We start from the raw sequence: 18,056 nt of genomic DNA, 5'->3' as shown, positions 1-18,056 counted from the left end.
CAACACACACACACACACACACACACACACACATACATACATACATACATACATACATAGATACACAAACAGACACACACGGTGACTCCTGGCGCGGCCCAGAAACATTGTGAACAGCTCTATGGCTGATATTACAGCACATTCTGCAGTGCTCACAGTGTGGAGACCACACACACACACACACACACACACACATACATACATACACACCCTCCATTCCTTTCACTGTGTCCACATTCAGCATGTGCACACACCAGGCTGGGCAGATATCCTAAAGCACGAGTACAGACACACCCTACCACGTTCTAGTTCACTATGTCCACATTTGGGATGTGCATGCATCCTCTCTCTCTCACACACACACACACACACTGTAACTGTGGCCAGCAGCTGTTGTGGCTTCGCTGTCATTGCTGAGAACCAAAATAAAGAGAGGCCCACTGAGTGTATGCGATCACACACCTAAGAAATACAACTGAGCCCAGGTTTCTCTTTTCCAGCATTCGTGCCCTAGAAATTGCGCATGAATGTGCACACTGCACACTGAGCAAATATGGTCATTTGCTTTTACAGATTCATTAATATTTGCAGACATGCTTCCACTAACACTCAAACACTTCTCCCTCCCCCACTTATTTTCTTTCCATCAACAAGATTTCAAAGCCCATTTTGTTTCCTCTGCCACTGTTCCTCCCTTCCTCCCTCTCCCTCCCCTCCTTTCCCTTCCCTCACTCCAACCAAGTCCCACAGCTGGAGGTGAAATCATTAGCAATACCCCCTCCCTGTTTTTGGCCTCACCTCCCTCCCCCCCTCCCTCCCTTCCCCTCTCTCCCTCGAAGCTTTCTGCAACACCTTCCTCAGCATCCTGCCTCCCCTCTTCTCCTTCTTTGCTGTTTTCTGCTTCGTCTGCTTGCTTTTTAAAGGTTCTGTCTGTAACTTTCAGAAAAGCCTTGTTATTAGTGACACCTCTCTCTCTGAGGCTCCTACGTGAACTGTAGTCATCATCCTATTGCTTGCGCTCCGGTGCTCGCACTCTGAAGCCATGAGAGAGGACCTGCAAGTTGGCCAGATAGATCAACATCATGTTGACAGAATGCTGGAGAGTTAGTTAAAATCATATTCAGATTAACAAAACTGTTGGCAGTGTTCCTATATTTCATTTGGACCATTGGCTCCATGTTACTAGGTAGCTTGCTGTTTGCAAATTACTTTATCATCTAACATTATGAATCTACAAACGACAGATCTATGTTGAGTAGCTAATTTATTGCTAGCTGGCTTAAGTAGAAAGCGCTTTGTACCACTGCTTCATTTATTGTTGGCTAAATCAATACTGTTTGTCACAATACACAAGTTAGTATCATGGATCAGTTAGCTGGTGAAGTTATTTGGTAAGTTAGCCAACTATCGTATCCACTCAGATAGGATTTTGCCTGCCCAAACAAGCAGAGAAGCTAAGGTTAGCCAGCTAGCTACATTGATCTGACACTGGTTGCTTCAAAATGATCAGTGATATTGTGCTTAAAATGTGCAATATGTAAACTTTTTTCTTGTGAATTTAATTTCATAGTGTCTAATAAATAACAAGCACTGTCTGAGAAAAACTATATGTTAAGTGTAGACATTGTAGACATGAGGGGTGCATGGATGTTTCATTTCAGTAATCAGCTGATAAAACAAAAAGTTTCCACAACTGACTGATCACTTAAAAGCATGGTCAGCTCCGACAATGTCCTTTTTAATGAAATGAAAAGAAGGAAAAACAAAAACTGCGTTGAGCGATGTGAGCACAGCAGCTCATAAGGAATGTGCTTACACACTTAACATTTCTCCATCCTTAGGGGACATACTTGCCACAGGCTCATGCTCTGTATGCAGGCTCTCTAGGCTTGTATAATGTGTATAACGTATACTGTATAAACATACTTCAGCATTTGCTAAACATATAGCAGAGTTGAGATTTGCAAACTGTGCTGTGTTTGATTTTCTCAAGGAGGTACTACTGTTAAAAGCATATATACAATAAATAGGATTAACAACCTGAGAGTTAAACTTCCAATCAAAATAGCTCAAATTCTGCTGAAAAACTTCAGATTTTTACATTGTCATTTAGTTACTTCAGCCTAAGCAGTGTTTCCCCATTGATGCAACTGTAGCAGAAATTCTCAAGTTACTTTAATTGGACAAAATTTTACAAGAAGTCATCATTTTCTGACAGTGGATATTCCACACCACAATGAGTGAAAGCCATAGGTTGCTTGAGTTCATGGCTGTGGCAGCACCACAACCAAAATAATTCCAGTCATTTTTACTGGCTACAACTCAACCTCCTACTCTCTGAGACAACTATGAGTTCACTGGGGGAGCAGGAGACTCACACACTGCACTCTGCATATACGTCGTGAACGCACGCACACACTGCTGGGAACTAGTTCTTTGTGTATGCGACTCAGTCCTTCACCCAGCAACAGCTCAGAGAAGAATTATCTAATATTGAGTCACTGCACAGCATGAGCTCAATCAGGCTGCATAGGGTGCAACTTAAAACCACCCATTAACTTCATATCATGACATGTAAGCATGTTAAAAGTGTGTGGCTTACCTTATCGCTCTCCTCTCCGTATGCATGATCGGGGTGGCAGTGGTAGGACCCGCCAGAGGCTCCTACACAGGGAAGGTAAAGGGAAAACACAGTGAGACATATACCCAAGTGTGTAGAGCATAGTGTTTATAACTTCGCTTTTATATAAAATGTTATTCTTGCTCAGGGACCCCACATGCTCTACATTTCATAACTGTTACACATCTGATTTTCATTAATGAATTCATTTTTATTCAATGCAAGATTTTGTTTGGAATGTCAAATACATCAATATATAAAAAAAAAAGTTTCATCACCGTATATGTCTCATTAAAACAGAGCATCCGCTCATTTGCCAGAACATTAAGGCATTCAGTGCTTGTAAGACCATGTAAGTTGAGTTATATTCCCCCCACACAAAACTGGAAATTGTTGAAAACGTGTATTTTTTCATACATTATGATTAATTATCAGTGTGAAGAAATGTATAAGCTGTTGTTTTTTTAAGTGTGATTCAATTTGGACCACCAACCAGATGCATCTGACATAAAAACAAAGACCTCAAGGTGATGTGAGCAGAGAAACCATTAAGTTGCTTTTCAACACTTCCCCATATTTACAGATGAGCCCTGGCACCTGTATGGATACAGCTCCTGTATTAATTATCACTGTACTGTGTATTATTTTACAATACAATATACAAAACATCTTGGTAATACCTTTGTTGAAACTGATAGCACCATTATACCCAGGCATTGTGGTGAGACTCTTGTTTATCTACACACAGTGTGTTTAATCCTTTTGTTGTTATTGTTCCTGTGCAACTTGGATTTAATACACAGCAGCAAAAAACAATGACAACATGTTTGTGAGAACGGGTGCTGACCGTGTGTATGGCACAAAAGTGACTAAAACACATATGGTATAGTCTTAGATCAGAGGCAGTGGATGTGGGTTCACACACACACACACACACACACACACACACACACACACACACACACACACACAAAATAAACACAGTAATCCTGGATTAGAGAAGCTTTCTGATGATACCGCCGCTTGCATCACGGCTAAGACTTTTACTCTTTTGTTTTTCCACAATCCTTTCATCTTTTTATTGTCTTTTCTATTCATTCTGGCTTTTGTTTTTCCCTTTGTCATGGGCACGTCTTTAGCTGGGGACGTCCTCACCACAGATGGTGGCAGTGGTGTACACACCAAGGGTAAGCACTCCCAAGGGCACTCCAGACAAGGCTACCTTTACGATGGGGATGAAGAGAGCTAAAGTAGAAGGGAATAGATGCAAAAAGGCCTTTTTAAAAGAGCATTTTTCACCTCTCGGCTGTTTGTTTGTGGGATTTTTCCTGCTCACAGCCTCCCTCTTTGAAGAAAAGCTGTGATTGACAACAAAGAAGAGAGGGGGGAGAGAAAGAGAAAGAAGAGGCAGACAGAGTGAGGTTTTCACAACTGAATTCCTCAATCCTTAAAAAAGCATTTCCTCTCCAATCCCTAGAGCAGGCAAAATAAATGGATTGAAAAGGTTGAGTTAAGTAAAGCTTACATTAGTGAAGTGAAAACCGGCTAAAAGGCTATTTTCACCAAGATGATTTGGGACGGAGTACTGGTGAAGCATTCATGGGACTCGCCGGCTGCATAGCGCTCTTCTGTACGACACTCATTCACCGGTGACAATAGGCAAAAATCCAGCTCCTACCCTGAATATGGTCTCACTTGCACATTGTCGGACTCCGGTAAATTGAGTCAGAGACGAGTCATTCAGTCGGAGTCACTCTATAGAGCGCGACACAGAAGCTACAGAACAGGTTTAAAATGTTTCGATGACATCATGTCCACTGTTGGACTAACAGACTGCACACAGCACAGCACACACAGTTTAGTGTCTACACTTAGGGCCTCAAGGTAAGTTGAATAGTGGGACTGCGGTATGAATTTCAATGTGTGCGGACACGGTAATTTCTTCGCCTACATCTAGGAAATTTTATAAAATGCTAATACGGGCGATTTCATGAATATTATAAACTTTAAAATATGTTAATACTTTAAATACACACACACACACTCTGTCAGGGAAGATACTGGAGACTTATGCACACACAAAACAGACACACTGTAGGCAGAGTCGATGTCAATGTCACATATGTTGGTGGGAAGTAGTGAAAAGAAGTGAAGAAAAGGAAATGGGTGGAGGAGAGGAACCAGGGGTTAAGTAATTGTTATTTAAGATTTTATTGTTGATTTAAGATTTAGATTAAGGAAAGCCCATCTGAAATGGACATGTATTACATTGAACAATCATATGCCTTAGGGCCCTGACACATCAAGACAACAGTTGGCCTTCAGCCACTGCCAGGCAATCGGTGAGGATCTGTCCCCCCAGTTGGTGCAGTGTGTCCTAAACCATTTGCCCCAGTCAGCCCTTGTGGGCCTTTGTAGACTGGTTTTCAGCCAATTCCGTATCAGAGATGACGGTACCCATCTGTGATTAAAAAATCACTCTCATCAGCAGTTTAGCTCAACGCACAAGAAGATTAACAGAAGTAAGGGAAGCAAACAAACGTCTGCCGTCAAGAGGGTGTCAGATCTCAACACACTTGTTATATTAGGTAAGATTGTTTGTTAGGTACTGAGCTCTTTAGCAGAGATGGTTCTTAATTGTTATTGTTCACTAGTGCAAGTTAAATATCATTTGTTCTGTCAACATTGGGATGTGTTGGTAATGTGCTAACTTGAGTTTTCCCTTTTTTAATGAAATATACAGACTATCACGACTGCCGATACGGAGAGTTATTTCCTCTCATACTGGCACAGTACATATGTGCTGGTCGACTGCTGGCTGTAGTCTTTGCGTTGTGTTCAAGTGCAACTTTTTGGCCGAGGCACATGAGAAGTGAGGCGATGCAACACTTGGCCTTCATCACCGCTCATTCTTTGATGTCGGTTTGGTGTGTTGAGGCCTTTACAAACATGTTTTTTTAATGAACAGCTTTCATTTACAGTAACTATTTGAAGACTTCTAACAAGCTTAGAAGGTGAGTGCATGCTTTAAGCACAGACTGCCAAGCTAAATGTAAATTTGGGATGAGAAGGTGTCTGTCATAGCGAGGGATGCGATTGTGATCTTCTTTTCTGCTCTATTAACCAGACAATTTGAAATACTTGCACCAGCTGCAGAAAATTGCCATTGACTTCAATTGTTTGTTTTGGAAAATTAAGAAAATCATGGACACGGATTATTCCGTCTAATGCGTGAAGCAACCCGTAAAAGAAACGAGGATGACTTGGAAAGAGGGTGAAAGACAAGGCCGGCACAACAGTGATGGGAGGTGTGGATGAAGAGGGGGTGTGAAGGAGACAGAAAGGACTGGGGAAGAGAATGTGGGGGACAAGAAGAAGGCAAAGTGGCAGTACAGAAGAAGAGGACAAGGTTGGAAATGCACATGAAAGGGAGAGAGCACTGAGGAGGAAAGGGAGGTGGGGAAAGATAAAGAGTGGAGGAAAAAACATAAGGAAGACGACTGGAGGGGGAGAGAGCAGTCAGAGAGGGAGAGGAAGAGGGAGCAGGGTGGGGGTTGTGGCTTCCCCTCTTGACTGCTATTGATTTTCTGTAAGCCTCAGAGTGCATCAGCTATTTCTATCCATTTCCTCCACCTCTCCCTCCCTTTCTCATCCCCCCCCACCCCACCTGCACTCAGCTCAGACACCCTCCTCACACATCCTCCTCCTCCTCCTCACACTCTCCATCACTTCATCACCATCCCTTCCTGCCGCCGATCTATTTCCCTATCTGCCCGGCCTGTCTCTCTCTTCCATATATTCCTGTTGCTTTATCTCACAGCACCCACATTTCCTTGCTTTCCCTATCGCACCATCTCTGTCCATGATCTCCATCACCCTCTCTGTTGCAGTCTTTCTCTATTAAACTTCCCTTCTCGTGTCATACAGAAAAAAAGGGGGAAGGGGGTGAATAGAAAGGATGGCTGGATAGATAACATGATGGATAAGTGACGGGCTAACTTAACAAATCACCAGGTGAACAGAAACAAATGGGTGGAAACATTGCCGACTGCTGCAGAACTTGCACCAATTTACATATTAAGAAAGTAAAGACAAATTTCAGTGGGGCATATGTGTAACCCACACACGCATATAACGCACCTCTCACATCACCCCGCCTCCTGAACACATGTCACAGCACACTTCACACCCTAGTGCAAAGCCGAGTCGAGTAACAAGCTGGCATACAGGCTTAAAATAGGCGGACATGTAACGCCTGCCCAGCCATTACCTGCCTAACACTGCTTCGCACGGGCCTGATGGCAAGTGTGTGTGTATGTGTGTGTATAGAATTGGGACTGATTCTACCTCTCTCCCACTTCATTGTCCTCCTCCATCTATTTATTGTTCTCTCCTTCCTCATTATCTTTCTCATTATCTTCCTCTCTGTTCTGTGACTGCTGCAGTCCTTGAGGTTGCTCCTCCATCCCGCACTTCTTCTCAAGTCTGAAAACCGCTTCTACATCCCACAGAACACGCGCAGGTGCTCGCACTCAACATACTTGATCGCAAAGTTATTATAGGCGGCAATATTGCTTTGGCCGCACTGAGAAAACACTGGAAACACAAAGACACACAACCTGTTTTCAACTCTAGAATCTAGATAAAATAAAATGCATGAGAAAATAAATGTAATGCTAATTCTTCCTTGACCAACCAGTCACAGCTGGATTGAGTCACACAGCACTGCAAATACACATGATGTGAATTTGAAATTTTGAAGGTGAGCATGGTATTTAATTTAAAAGCACACGTGAACTACCGAGAAACTCTTTTCATGTAACCCTTCACACGGATAAATGTATGTCATTTTTGCTGAGGCATGTTTTGATGTTTTGGTTTGAGCCCTTTGACACACCCCTGACATACCTAAGCTTGGAGTGTTTTTTCACATGGTTAATAACAGCCTATATAGCCTTATAGAAAGCTCCTACCTGAGAGACCCTACAAAAAGACATTAGTTTGCCTCATTATGTTTCTTTCAAAGTAAGAGACACTGCTTTAAAATATTAGAGTCCTGGTTCACACCACAATCGGTTCTGCTTGTTGTGATTTTACTTACTGTTTGCAGAAGGGTGTATGTGCAGAGTTTGACGCTAGACGATCACTTTTTCATTCATCTCCTGAAGGGGAACATTTCTCTGTGCTCACCTTAGATTGGAGTTTAAGACATGTGCATACAAGGACGATATCTTGGCATCACAACCTCTTTGGAGACAGATCGCGATCAAGTATGCGGTGTGCACAAGTGTGATGTTGAAAACTGAAACCTCCAGTGCGCACACACACTGAGAAAGGACTTTTCAGTGAAATGACAGGCATGTTGTGTCCAGAAGCTGAACTGCTGAATTGAAAAACATTTGCACATTCTTAGATTCAGGGGGTCTTGAAAAATATTCCATTACTCACTTTAAAGACCCTATGTGCGTAGGCCTGCAAAGTTTATCTTTAAGACTCATAGCGGCAGTATATGAGCTGTCTTTAGCGACTCCCAAAATTAACCCATTGCACCTCATCATCTTGTTGTTATATTTCTGGCTACAAAACTGAGAAGCTGTGTGCAGCAATAGAGACGGCTGTTCGTCCTAACACGCTGTAGGCATACAAAACACTAATACATGAAAAAATAATCCTTCAAAATGTTTTCATTTGAAAAGGAACCTTTAAAGTAGCTTCTATGCATGTTATCCAGAACACTTTAGTTTACATGCACCCTACCTCTGCCCTCTTGCTTTCACTTATGTTAACTTCATTCAGTGCAGTAAAAGCGTTTCTACGGTGACGTCAATCTGCATGTATGTATGCATACGTTTCTGACACTCCTGTTCCTGCTCCCAGCCCACCCAGGCAGCTACTAAACAAGGCCTGTGCACATACAGACACACAGTCAGTAGAAAGAGAACATGAACATACACATACTCCCTCACACTCCTTACTCTTTCTCACTCCTCCTCCTGTCCTCACTATCTCCCTCTCCCTCCTTATTCCCCACTGAAAGACAGAAGCCAGCTGAGAGGGAGCGTTAGGGGAGATAAAGTAATGGACAGAAAGGCAGAGAAAGATGACAGTCTTAATTCTCTTTTTCAATCATAAATCTCCACACTACAACCACAAACTGAGCTATCATCTCATTGAAACAACATTCCAAGGAGCTAAATGGAAATAACTTCTAAGAAATGTACTTGTTCTGTGTCTTTGGGGCGACAAATGCACAATTTATAGCCCCAGGATCAGTGGCAGTACATCTATGAAAGCTGAGCTTGAAATTAAAATATCATTTATTCTAAATCTGAGATCATTCTTTGCTTGGGTATTCTTCAGTTTTAGCTCAGTATATGACCACAGATACTGCACTACACGGCTTTATGGTGCTAATAATAAAAGGTAGGTGTCACTTTATTTGAATAAAGACAAACCACAGCAAAGACACACGAACATACACACACGCATTGGCTTTTGTACAACAGTTATATATGCTCACGTATTCAGTCTATAGAGGTTTGTCCAAATCAGTGAATTGAAAATCAGAAAAGATATTGTCAGTATGTTCTAAACAGTCCTTCATTTGCCAAAATACAAAAAGAGAAGGATGTTTTATTGCAACTTAAAGTCTAAAAAACAACCAAAAAATGATTTACAACCTAAATCAGCATTCACAGAGATTTGCAGTGGGGAACTGAGTATGTATACATCTGTGCTGAATACTTTTCCTGATGCTTAAACAGAAGTGTAAACTTAGAGTAGCTGACTAGCACGGACTTGCAGTGGGGAACTCAGTCTCAGTCTGGGTATGGCAGCAGTGCAAACTCTCTTTGCATAACCATTACAACAGAGGCGGAAAGGGGCAACAAGAGGTGGAAATAAGGAAGGACACAAACAGGGGTTGTGTTGAAATGACAAGAAAAAGCTGAAGAAACTAACTAGGGATGTTCTTAAATAATTTTCCTGACGTTTCAACGCTAAGTGTAAAGGTAGACTAATTGACTACTCTAGAAATAAGAAAACACTCAAAGACAAATTGGAAGTTTAGCAAAAACTTACCTCTAAGTTTAAACATTGTTCGGAAAAATATTGTGTATTAGAGCCATTTGAAATCATTAATCCTTTCTTTTTTTAATAACCAAATCTTATCTTAAATGCAGCTGACATTATCCTACATAAAATAGAGATTACGGAGGGTAGCTGTGTTTTATTGACTAGTCCACTAATCTTGCACATCCCTGATGCTAACAAACTGCTGCGACACAGGACAGCTACAAAAGCAACTAGAGCTTAAAATTAAAAAGTGAGAGACCAACAAATGGTAGAATTGTTGGTGTCTGTGGCTGTTGATAATTAAATCTATAGTAAGTTGGATTTCAAATTGCATGCACAAAAAAATAAAACCTTGAAATATTTCAGAAGTTTTTAAGCTTGGGGGAGGTGGAAAAGGTTGTGTGTCTATTAAAGAGAAATATGACTAAGTACAATGGAAATGGACTCATTTTATAAATGATGATATAGTATCACGACGTACTGTCACTACATAGGCCACTGCCGGTTCTCTTTGTCGTCTCATGATGACTTTTAAAACACTCATGTATGCACACAGAGCGGTTACCAGAACTCCTCCAAGAGCAAAGAGCTGTAATAGTAGTTTGTTATGACTCTCTCTTTTCATTATTTCATACACTCTCCATTATTATATATCCATAGTTTGACTGGCGCTCTTTCGATTACATAATCTTTTTGCGCCCTCTTCTTCTGACTGGAGAATTAATGCCATCTACTGCTTATCTTGATGAGTCAACTCCCTGCATTTGAACAACAGCAGTGGATGGAAAAGCGCATTTTCTTTTGGCGATTTTCTGAAAATTCCAATAAAATTTGACAGATACCTACAGCACAGGTTTTGACATTATAATAACAAGGTAATCTATATGAAGTTTACAGTCCAGTCAGTGAGAGGCTGTGAGATCAAGCTTCAAAACAACACAAATCCAGCTGCCCCAAGACATGCTCCTTCTCAACTGCATCCAGTGAACGTTGGAAACATGGATTTGCATCCATGTCACAACCAAACCACATCTGCTGGACATTCCCAGTCATATCAACTGGGATGGGAGGCTAACATGCAAACAGCAGGAGCAAACAACCTTCCCCTCCCTCCCTTCTCATTAACTCTCCGTACATTCATTCATGCATTTATCACACACATAGTTCCACCGACACACACAAACTTAACTGCCTCTAGTCTCTGCTCTAGCCTCCTATATCCCACCCTCTACGGAGCCTCCATTTGCTCCCACCCAGTCATCTTCATCCTTCTCTGTCCAGTCACAGTATCCACTCCTCCTCCAAGGGTTGCACACTCAATTGCTGTCTGTGAAGCATGCTTCCTCTCTTTGCTTAGCTTACAGTAATACTCATGATGTCCTGCGTCTCCCTCCAGCCCTTTTCCATGAAACTTCCTCCTTTGGCCATTTCTCCTGTGCTTCCATCTAATTATCCCTCCCTTTCCTTCCTCATCCTCTCTCTGCGCCTGACCTTCCTAAATCTCACACACTGCACTTCCTCCAAACATCAACTCTTATAACTGCCTAATCCAACCCGTGACTTCTTTAAAAGCTGACTCTCATATTGTCTCTATTTCCAGTCCAGTTTTTGCTTTCTCCCTGGCCTCCCTCTTGTATACTCCCTATATTTACCTTACTTAAGGCTTTTAGTGACCTTTGGTATTCTCTCTCCCGCTCCCTCTTAAGTACATCTTGTTTTCAAACCCAAGCAGAGCCCATCTATTGGGTTTAAGGCCAATTTTAGGTCACCATCCTCTACCCCCAGGATCTCCTCTCGCTGACCAAAGTGACTGCTTTGTTGTTTATCTGGAGTGACGGAGTAGCAGGGAACCCCTGCTACTTGGTCGATCCAAGTGAAAGACTTTCTCTTCAAACCGGAGGGGGTTGCCTGGGCGACAAGACAAAGGAAAGTAAAAAAAGAAAAAAAAAGAGTGCATGTTTCCACTTCTGTTGCAGACAGAAGGATGGAGAGGATAGGAGTGGAGTGGAGGGGTAAAGGTAGAGTGGCAGGAGTGTCTGCCCCTCTGTTGCTTTGGGCAATCCATTAAAACGATCCCTCCATTAGACAAATGTGAGGGAGGAGGCCAGAGAAAATGGACCGGAGGGGTACAGAAAGGGTTGACTGATCTGGTGCAGGGTGGGGGGTAGAGGGGTAGTGTGACTAGCAGGGGACAGGCTGTGACAGAGTTGGGTCAGAATCAGGATTGGATATCAGCTGCTACAGAGGATGTTTTTATCCACTTGGACCAATTTGGCAGCAGTTTTAAGCATCTGCTGGGAACTTAAGATGAAGTACATTTTCTGTGCTTCTCTTTTGCACCTTGAGTCTAAATTTTGCAGACGTGGGCTCTCAAGGGTCTTTTTTACCTTGCAAGACATGTTAATTTCCTTAAAATGGTAAGCGAAGTGGTGTGAACGGTACATGAGATAGAATGTCAAAAAGGGGGTAGAAAAAAATGTGAGCACTACAAACTGTTTAAAACAAGCATGAAAGAGCGAGGCACAAAGGGGCCAAAAGATTTAGAATAGACTACGAGAGAGAGAGAGAGGGGAGGGATTGAAGAGTACAGGATATCATTAGCTTTCATGCCCAACGCAGGTGACTAGCACAGAAAGAATGGACTAAGTATCTCTCCTTTTCTCCCACTCTCTCCCAACAAGCAGGACCCATTCTAGAAATGGAAAGAGGGTCTAATAAAAGGTGTGTAGTGCTGGGAGATGTCCGGCTAGCCAGCTGCTTCACTTGTATAAGAGAATATTCAACTATAAATTAGCCTTAAGGCTTCCTCTGGCTAATTTGACAACGTTAATAGCACTCAAATGCTGTCTGTTTTTTATTTCAATATCAAGCAACTGCTTTACATTTGAAGCGCTCCATAACTACTAGATGACGCATACCCTTTTTCATGTTCTTTTACTACAGCCTTTATTATTTCCACTGAAAAAGACACACACCTATAATTTTTCCCATATTACTGTTCTTTTGTGTGCTGTGCATTTCAGGTCTAATTGAAATTAATTCAGATAATGAGTGAGCGTCTATAGAATTTTTAGCCAGTGCCTCCCCCTCTAGATCGAAATCCATTTGGTTAGAAATACAATACAGTCATTCTATCCATTGATTTGTGCTATCCTACATGTCATAGCCAAGCTTCTATGACAGAGTACAGGTCGTAGGTCACAGCAGACCAATAAACTCAGCTGATGACTAGTTCACTGTCTGTGGTGATGCAGTGCGACTTGCCACACTGATCTGTTTTTTAATTCAGTCTTTTAAATCCTGTGTCTCAGTTCTTCCAGGTCTCTCTTTCTAACACAAACACAAAGCCAGCAAAGCCTCTACAAAGCTATGCCTTGCCCGTAACACACAAGTTGCTGGATAACCAATAGGCTGGCAGTTGAGAAGGGGCCTTTGTTTATGTATGTTCAGCTGTTTTTTCTTACTCTCACTCTCCCAGACAGGTAATTCCAGTCCCCACACACAACTGCTCAGTCTCCCATGCACACATGCAAACAGTTTTTGTTTAAAGGTGTCAGTCAATACACAGACTTTCGGAGCTGTAAATGTGAAATTTGGACTGGTAGAAAATAGTTTTGTGATTTTATATGCAAATGTAATAATTTCACTGTGTGGTTGGATTGTGGGCCTGGAAGAAAAAAACACCTGTAGTGACTAATCTACATCGTGAGTTGCTCAATGAGAGGAATGACTGGGTTCTTAGTCAGTGCATGTTAAATTATCCCAACATGTAAAATCAGTATGAAGAGTGAGTCTGCTCAGGACAGAGCAAAAGGTTTTGGGTAAGAACGTATAAGAAATGCCTCTTAAACCCCTCCTTTCATTTAGCCCTTAAATTTTGATTCTTTATAAATCAAATTTATGCTTTATTTTTTCATGCCTGTAAGGAACTGTGCAAAAATAGTAAGTCAAATCTTTCTTTCACCTTTTCCATTTGCTTCATTAAGAAATTACCACTTACCCCAAAGCACAGCAGGAGACAACTACCGACCAAGCATTTTCTTAACCTGAGAAGCCTGTTAGGTGTGATGAAAGAAAAGCTTTTCCATTGCCTTGCTGAATGCGAAACTCTAGCTGCGCTGTTTCTATGTTGTGTGGTTCACTGCACTGCATTCGCTGTGTCAGAGTGCCCTCACATGTATTCTACACCCAGCACCAGTCCATGCACACTCTCGCTAAGTTTTGTTTGGCAGTGAGGCACAGATATCAAAGCATGGCTCACTCAGATAGTTACCAGCAGAGAACCCCCTGTCTGAAACAGAATATACCAAGCTCTAGGATAAAGTATGTCTGTTATTATAGAAGCCATGGCTATCTACTTTTATACAGCATCACACTTCCTTTTTTGTCACTTAGCTGATTCTGTCTGTTATAAACAGTCTGTTTATAAAATGAACTTGTGTCACCAGAATGATATAAAAAGGGAAGATTTCTGTCTTGTTTCTTGCCCACAAGTTAAATTAACAGCCCAGAAAGCCAATCCAGGGTTATCTAGCCATCATGTTGTACCTATGCCTAGTTTAGACAAAGATTAGCCTGTTCCCACAGTAAGCCTTGTTACCTAGCTACATCAATATTTGTGTAGTTGACTAAAAGTAGACATGCCACAGTGCCTTAAGAAACACAGTCTGGGTAACTAACTATGCACAGCAGTTCACTAAGCTTGAGGCTACCCCGGTCCACACCACAGACTGCTGTTGTTCATTTACCTACTGTATGTGTGAACTGTGTGCACCACATCCACACTGCAGCTCTGTGGCAAGCACATAAAACACCCTGTCTCATTAGAATAGAACAAATGTGTTCACACATGCACAGACACTTTTGTCATGCCAGCCCCTGGACAGTCCCCTCCTTCTCTTAATTTGCCTCTAAAAACACCCCCATGGTGTTAAACACCTCGACCTCTATCCCTTTAACTTGGTGCTTGTGCATAGATAAAAGTCGAATAAAACGTGTGATTCATCTGCCTCTCCTGGTCGAGGATACACTACCACATACACAGTCTATGACAATGACAAGTGGAGACATTTACCTGCCGCCGGGATGCGGTGCGCTCCGGGAACCGAAGGCAGCCTCTGAATGCCGGAAGAGGCGTTACTTCCTGGGGCTCGAGGCTGGTTCTCCGGGTGGTTGCTGTGAGCTCCAAGCGGTGCGCAACCGGCACCGTGCTGCTGCTGTGGATGTAGTTGCTGCTGCTGATGGTGGAGGTGGTGGTGGTGATGGTTAGATCCCATGACTCCGCTGCCGGTAATTCCATTCCCATTCCCACCACCGTACTGCTGGTAATATCCAGACCGAGAACGCGATCGAGTCCTTGGGGGCTCCATGGCCATTTGGTGGGGGTGGTGAAGTGGATGGAAGAGAAAAGAGGAGGACGCGGCTGGGGACTGTGGCGGAGAGCCGTTGGTGGATCCGGGCTGTACAAAGCCCCTAGCGCCGCTCTGGCTGTAACTATAGCCCCCGAGTCCTCTGCCCCCCTCCGCGCCCCCGTACTCTGTTCGCTCCGCCGACTCCGCCGCCCCCGCCTCGTCGAATAAATCAGCCCCTTTAGGGACAGGCTCCGGGGTGGAGGGCAGCCGGGGGCACACTCTAGGCTCCTGAGTCGTTGGCTGTCCAGCGGCTGCGATTGGCATTTCCTTTCGGGGGATTTCCTCTGTTTCTCTTTTTCTGCGTTTTTCCTCCGGTTTCCTCTCACAGAAGAAGCTCTTTAGCCACTGTGTGAAAACACAAAGTTGGAGAGAGGCTAACAGTCAAACTGGGCTCTTTGGTGCTGTTCACACAAACACTTAACGTAAACTGCCTCTGCTTATTTAGATAAGCATGTGTGCTTTAACTTGGAGGTGTCTACTTCCCTCAAGTTTGTCGAAGTAACGTTACTAAACACAACGTGATTCCCCAAACTGGTTCAACAACTAACTAAACGACGTCCATTCGAGAAAACATCGATACTCTCTCACTTTTAACTGAACTCTACAGTGACCAAAAGGCAATAACTTGGGTTTAAAAATATCAGCTACTTCTACATGATAGTAGCGTTAAATATCATGGTTCACCGGCGACGTTTAGTTCACAACAACCGAGCACCGAGTACGGCCGTGGCTCGCTAGCTCACAGGAGGCTAACGCTGGGGGGACATGCTAACGTTAGTGCGCATAGCATACTGTGGTAAACGCGTTATAACGCTTATTCTAACCGTGTAACAACCGTGTTATCATACCCGATCGCTTTCTCACAACCGTATCATTCCCCAAGATGAGTTTAAGCCAACTTTACCTACTTTAACAACCATTTAAACTTGTTTAGCCAGTCTGCGTAATGTCGTTCACTAGCTTGGCAAGCCAAACCAACCCCTCCTCCTCCACCGACCAACACACAGAAAAATCCCGTAGCTAGCCACCCACGCCTCGAATCCCTTTAAATTGCTTGGTTAGTAGTAACAAAACAAAAAGGCTTTTTAAAAAACTTACTCGGGGTGATTTCACTGAGTTAGGGCGAACCGGTAATGTTTTCCCAGCTGGGAAGGGGCGAACAGCAAAGCGCACAGAGGAAGATAAAAAGTGGTCAACCTAAAATTACAAAGAAAGAACCACGGCTAAAATTAACACGATCTTAAGGAATGACCCCGCCTCTGAGTCTACCGCTGAAACCCGGTCTCATTTCCCTGCCCTGAGTAGTTTTTCACAACAACTTACCTTCAATGTGCTCTCCTCGACTGTACTCCTGACTCGGATCTGTCGATAATATGGTGAGCCCAGCGTGTGAGTGTATGCGAATGTGTGTGTATGCGCCCAGTGTTCGCTTGGTGTCAGCGTGAAATGTGACAGACCGTCAACGCTCAAGTCGGATTTCACCAGGCATGCCCAATCGATACTGGAAAACAGAAAGCGTTTGTAGTTGCTTTTAAGCACACGCCTCTCCAATACAGTCACTGAGAACAAAACAACACGAAACTACATCTAAAAGTGTCCATTATGGTCTGTTTTCACCCACTTTGCCTCAGAAACACGAGTTTACCGGCATTGTGAACCGGTGGATGATCGGCGATCGATTATGCTTCCTGTTAAATCAGAAGCTGCGGATAGCAGAGAGGCAGGCTAAAAGGGGCTTTAAATTATTTATTTACAAATACCAAGCCTACCCATTGCAGCTGTTTCTTCTGGAGCCCGAAAGTTCGCCTTAAGAATAACTATTCGCTGTGTTTGCAAAAGTTGCGTGCCGTTTTACAGCGGCTAGAAAACAAGACGGAGACATAAAGAAAATAAATAGCATAGTGACAAACGGGGAAAAAAGAGCACGTCTGAAATATATTGGCCTAATTCAATTCTCACCATCAAGGCAAAAGGGAGGCGAGTCTGCTTGTGTGACACACTGCTTGTGAGCAAAATATCTCAACGGATAGAACAAGCTTGTGCATGTGTCTTCACCCCCACGCTCACAATTTTTGCTCCTTCTTACATTAGTGAAATGTACAGAGATATGGCAAATTCTCACCAGCAATGAATGAAACCAGAGACTGTTTTTTGTGTCAAAGGTCAGGATATGGCCTGCACAGAAATGTATGTGTATGCCATATTGTGTTGATATTCTGTGCATCCTCTGTGCGAGTTTGTGAGGGGTGTGATGGATGACATGTGAAGGGAAACATGCATGTGATCTCTGTCTGCCTGTCCTCTCTCTTTCACACACACACCTAAAACCCATCCCAGTCTTTCTCACCTCCCATACTATATTCCCTTGGTCTTGTTCTCTCATTTCACACACACTCAACCCCAACCCATCAACACCACTCCTAATACACACACACACCCAACACACACACACACATTCTCTCCTCATTACACTCCCTTTCCCTACTTTGATGATATGCAAATATCCCTCCCACCCTCCTTCCCTCACTCCTCCTCTCCTCCCTCCCTTCCTCCCTCCCTCCCTCCCTCAAGCAGCAAGCCTGCACACACACATACACATCACACACACTCACACACAGGCTAATGCACTGTGGCAGCGTCCACAGACAGGCGGGGAGGATCAATTTTTCACCCAGTGTGCTACCGATATTCATAAGATAAGGCCACAGAAGAGAGAGGAGAGAGTGAGGAAAGGGAGGGAGGAGAGAGAGAGAGGTGGGGGAAGGAAGGGGAGCAGCAGAGATGGGGATAAGGAAAATGGCGAGTGGGTGTAATGAAGGAGAGTCTGAAGAAAGGGTGTCCAGGAAAAAGGGTGAAGCAGAGTGAGAGGAGAGGGGAAGGAGGCTAGGGAGGATGAACACGGGTGAGAAAGTAGAGAGGGCGGGGAAGTCTCGTGGGTGTGCAGGAGGGTG

General features: G+C 43.3%; 1 protein-coding gene across 1 annotated transcript in view; it reads right to left on the bottom strand.

Moving 5' to 3' along the window:
- The window catches only part of rnf38 (ring finger protein 38), a 28,118-nt gene extending 11,561 nt beyond the window's left edge, over positions 1-16,557 (bottom strand). The window contains exons 1-3 of the mRNA XM_049571863.1: positions 16,429-16,557; positions 14,769-15,450; positions 2,603-2,664 (exon numbers count right to left, since the gene is read on the bottom strand). Of these exons, the coding sequence (XP_049427820.1) occupies positions 2,603-2,664; positions 14,769-15,369 (663 nt within the window). The 5' untranslated portion in view covers positions 15,370-15,450; positions 16,429-16,557. The remainder of the gene's footprint in view (positions 1-2,602; positions 2,665-14,768; positions 15,451-16,428) is intronic.
- Positions 16,558-18,056: the final 1,499 nt, after the last annotated feature.

The sequence above is a fragment of the Epinephelus fuscoguttatus genome, linkage group LG3 (assembly GCF_011397635.1).
Source record: "Epinephelus fuscoguttatus linkage group LG3, E.fuscoguttatus.final_Chr_v1".
In the NCBI taxonomy this organism is placed as follows: domain Eukaryota; kingdom Metazoa; phylum Chordata; class Actinopteri; order Perciformes; family Serranidae; genus Epinephelus; species Epinephelus fuscoguttatus.
Note: the sequence above shows the minus strand (reverse complement) of the source record. Positions and strands in the feature narration are given on the sequence as shown.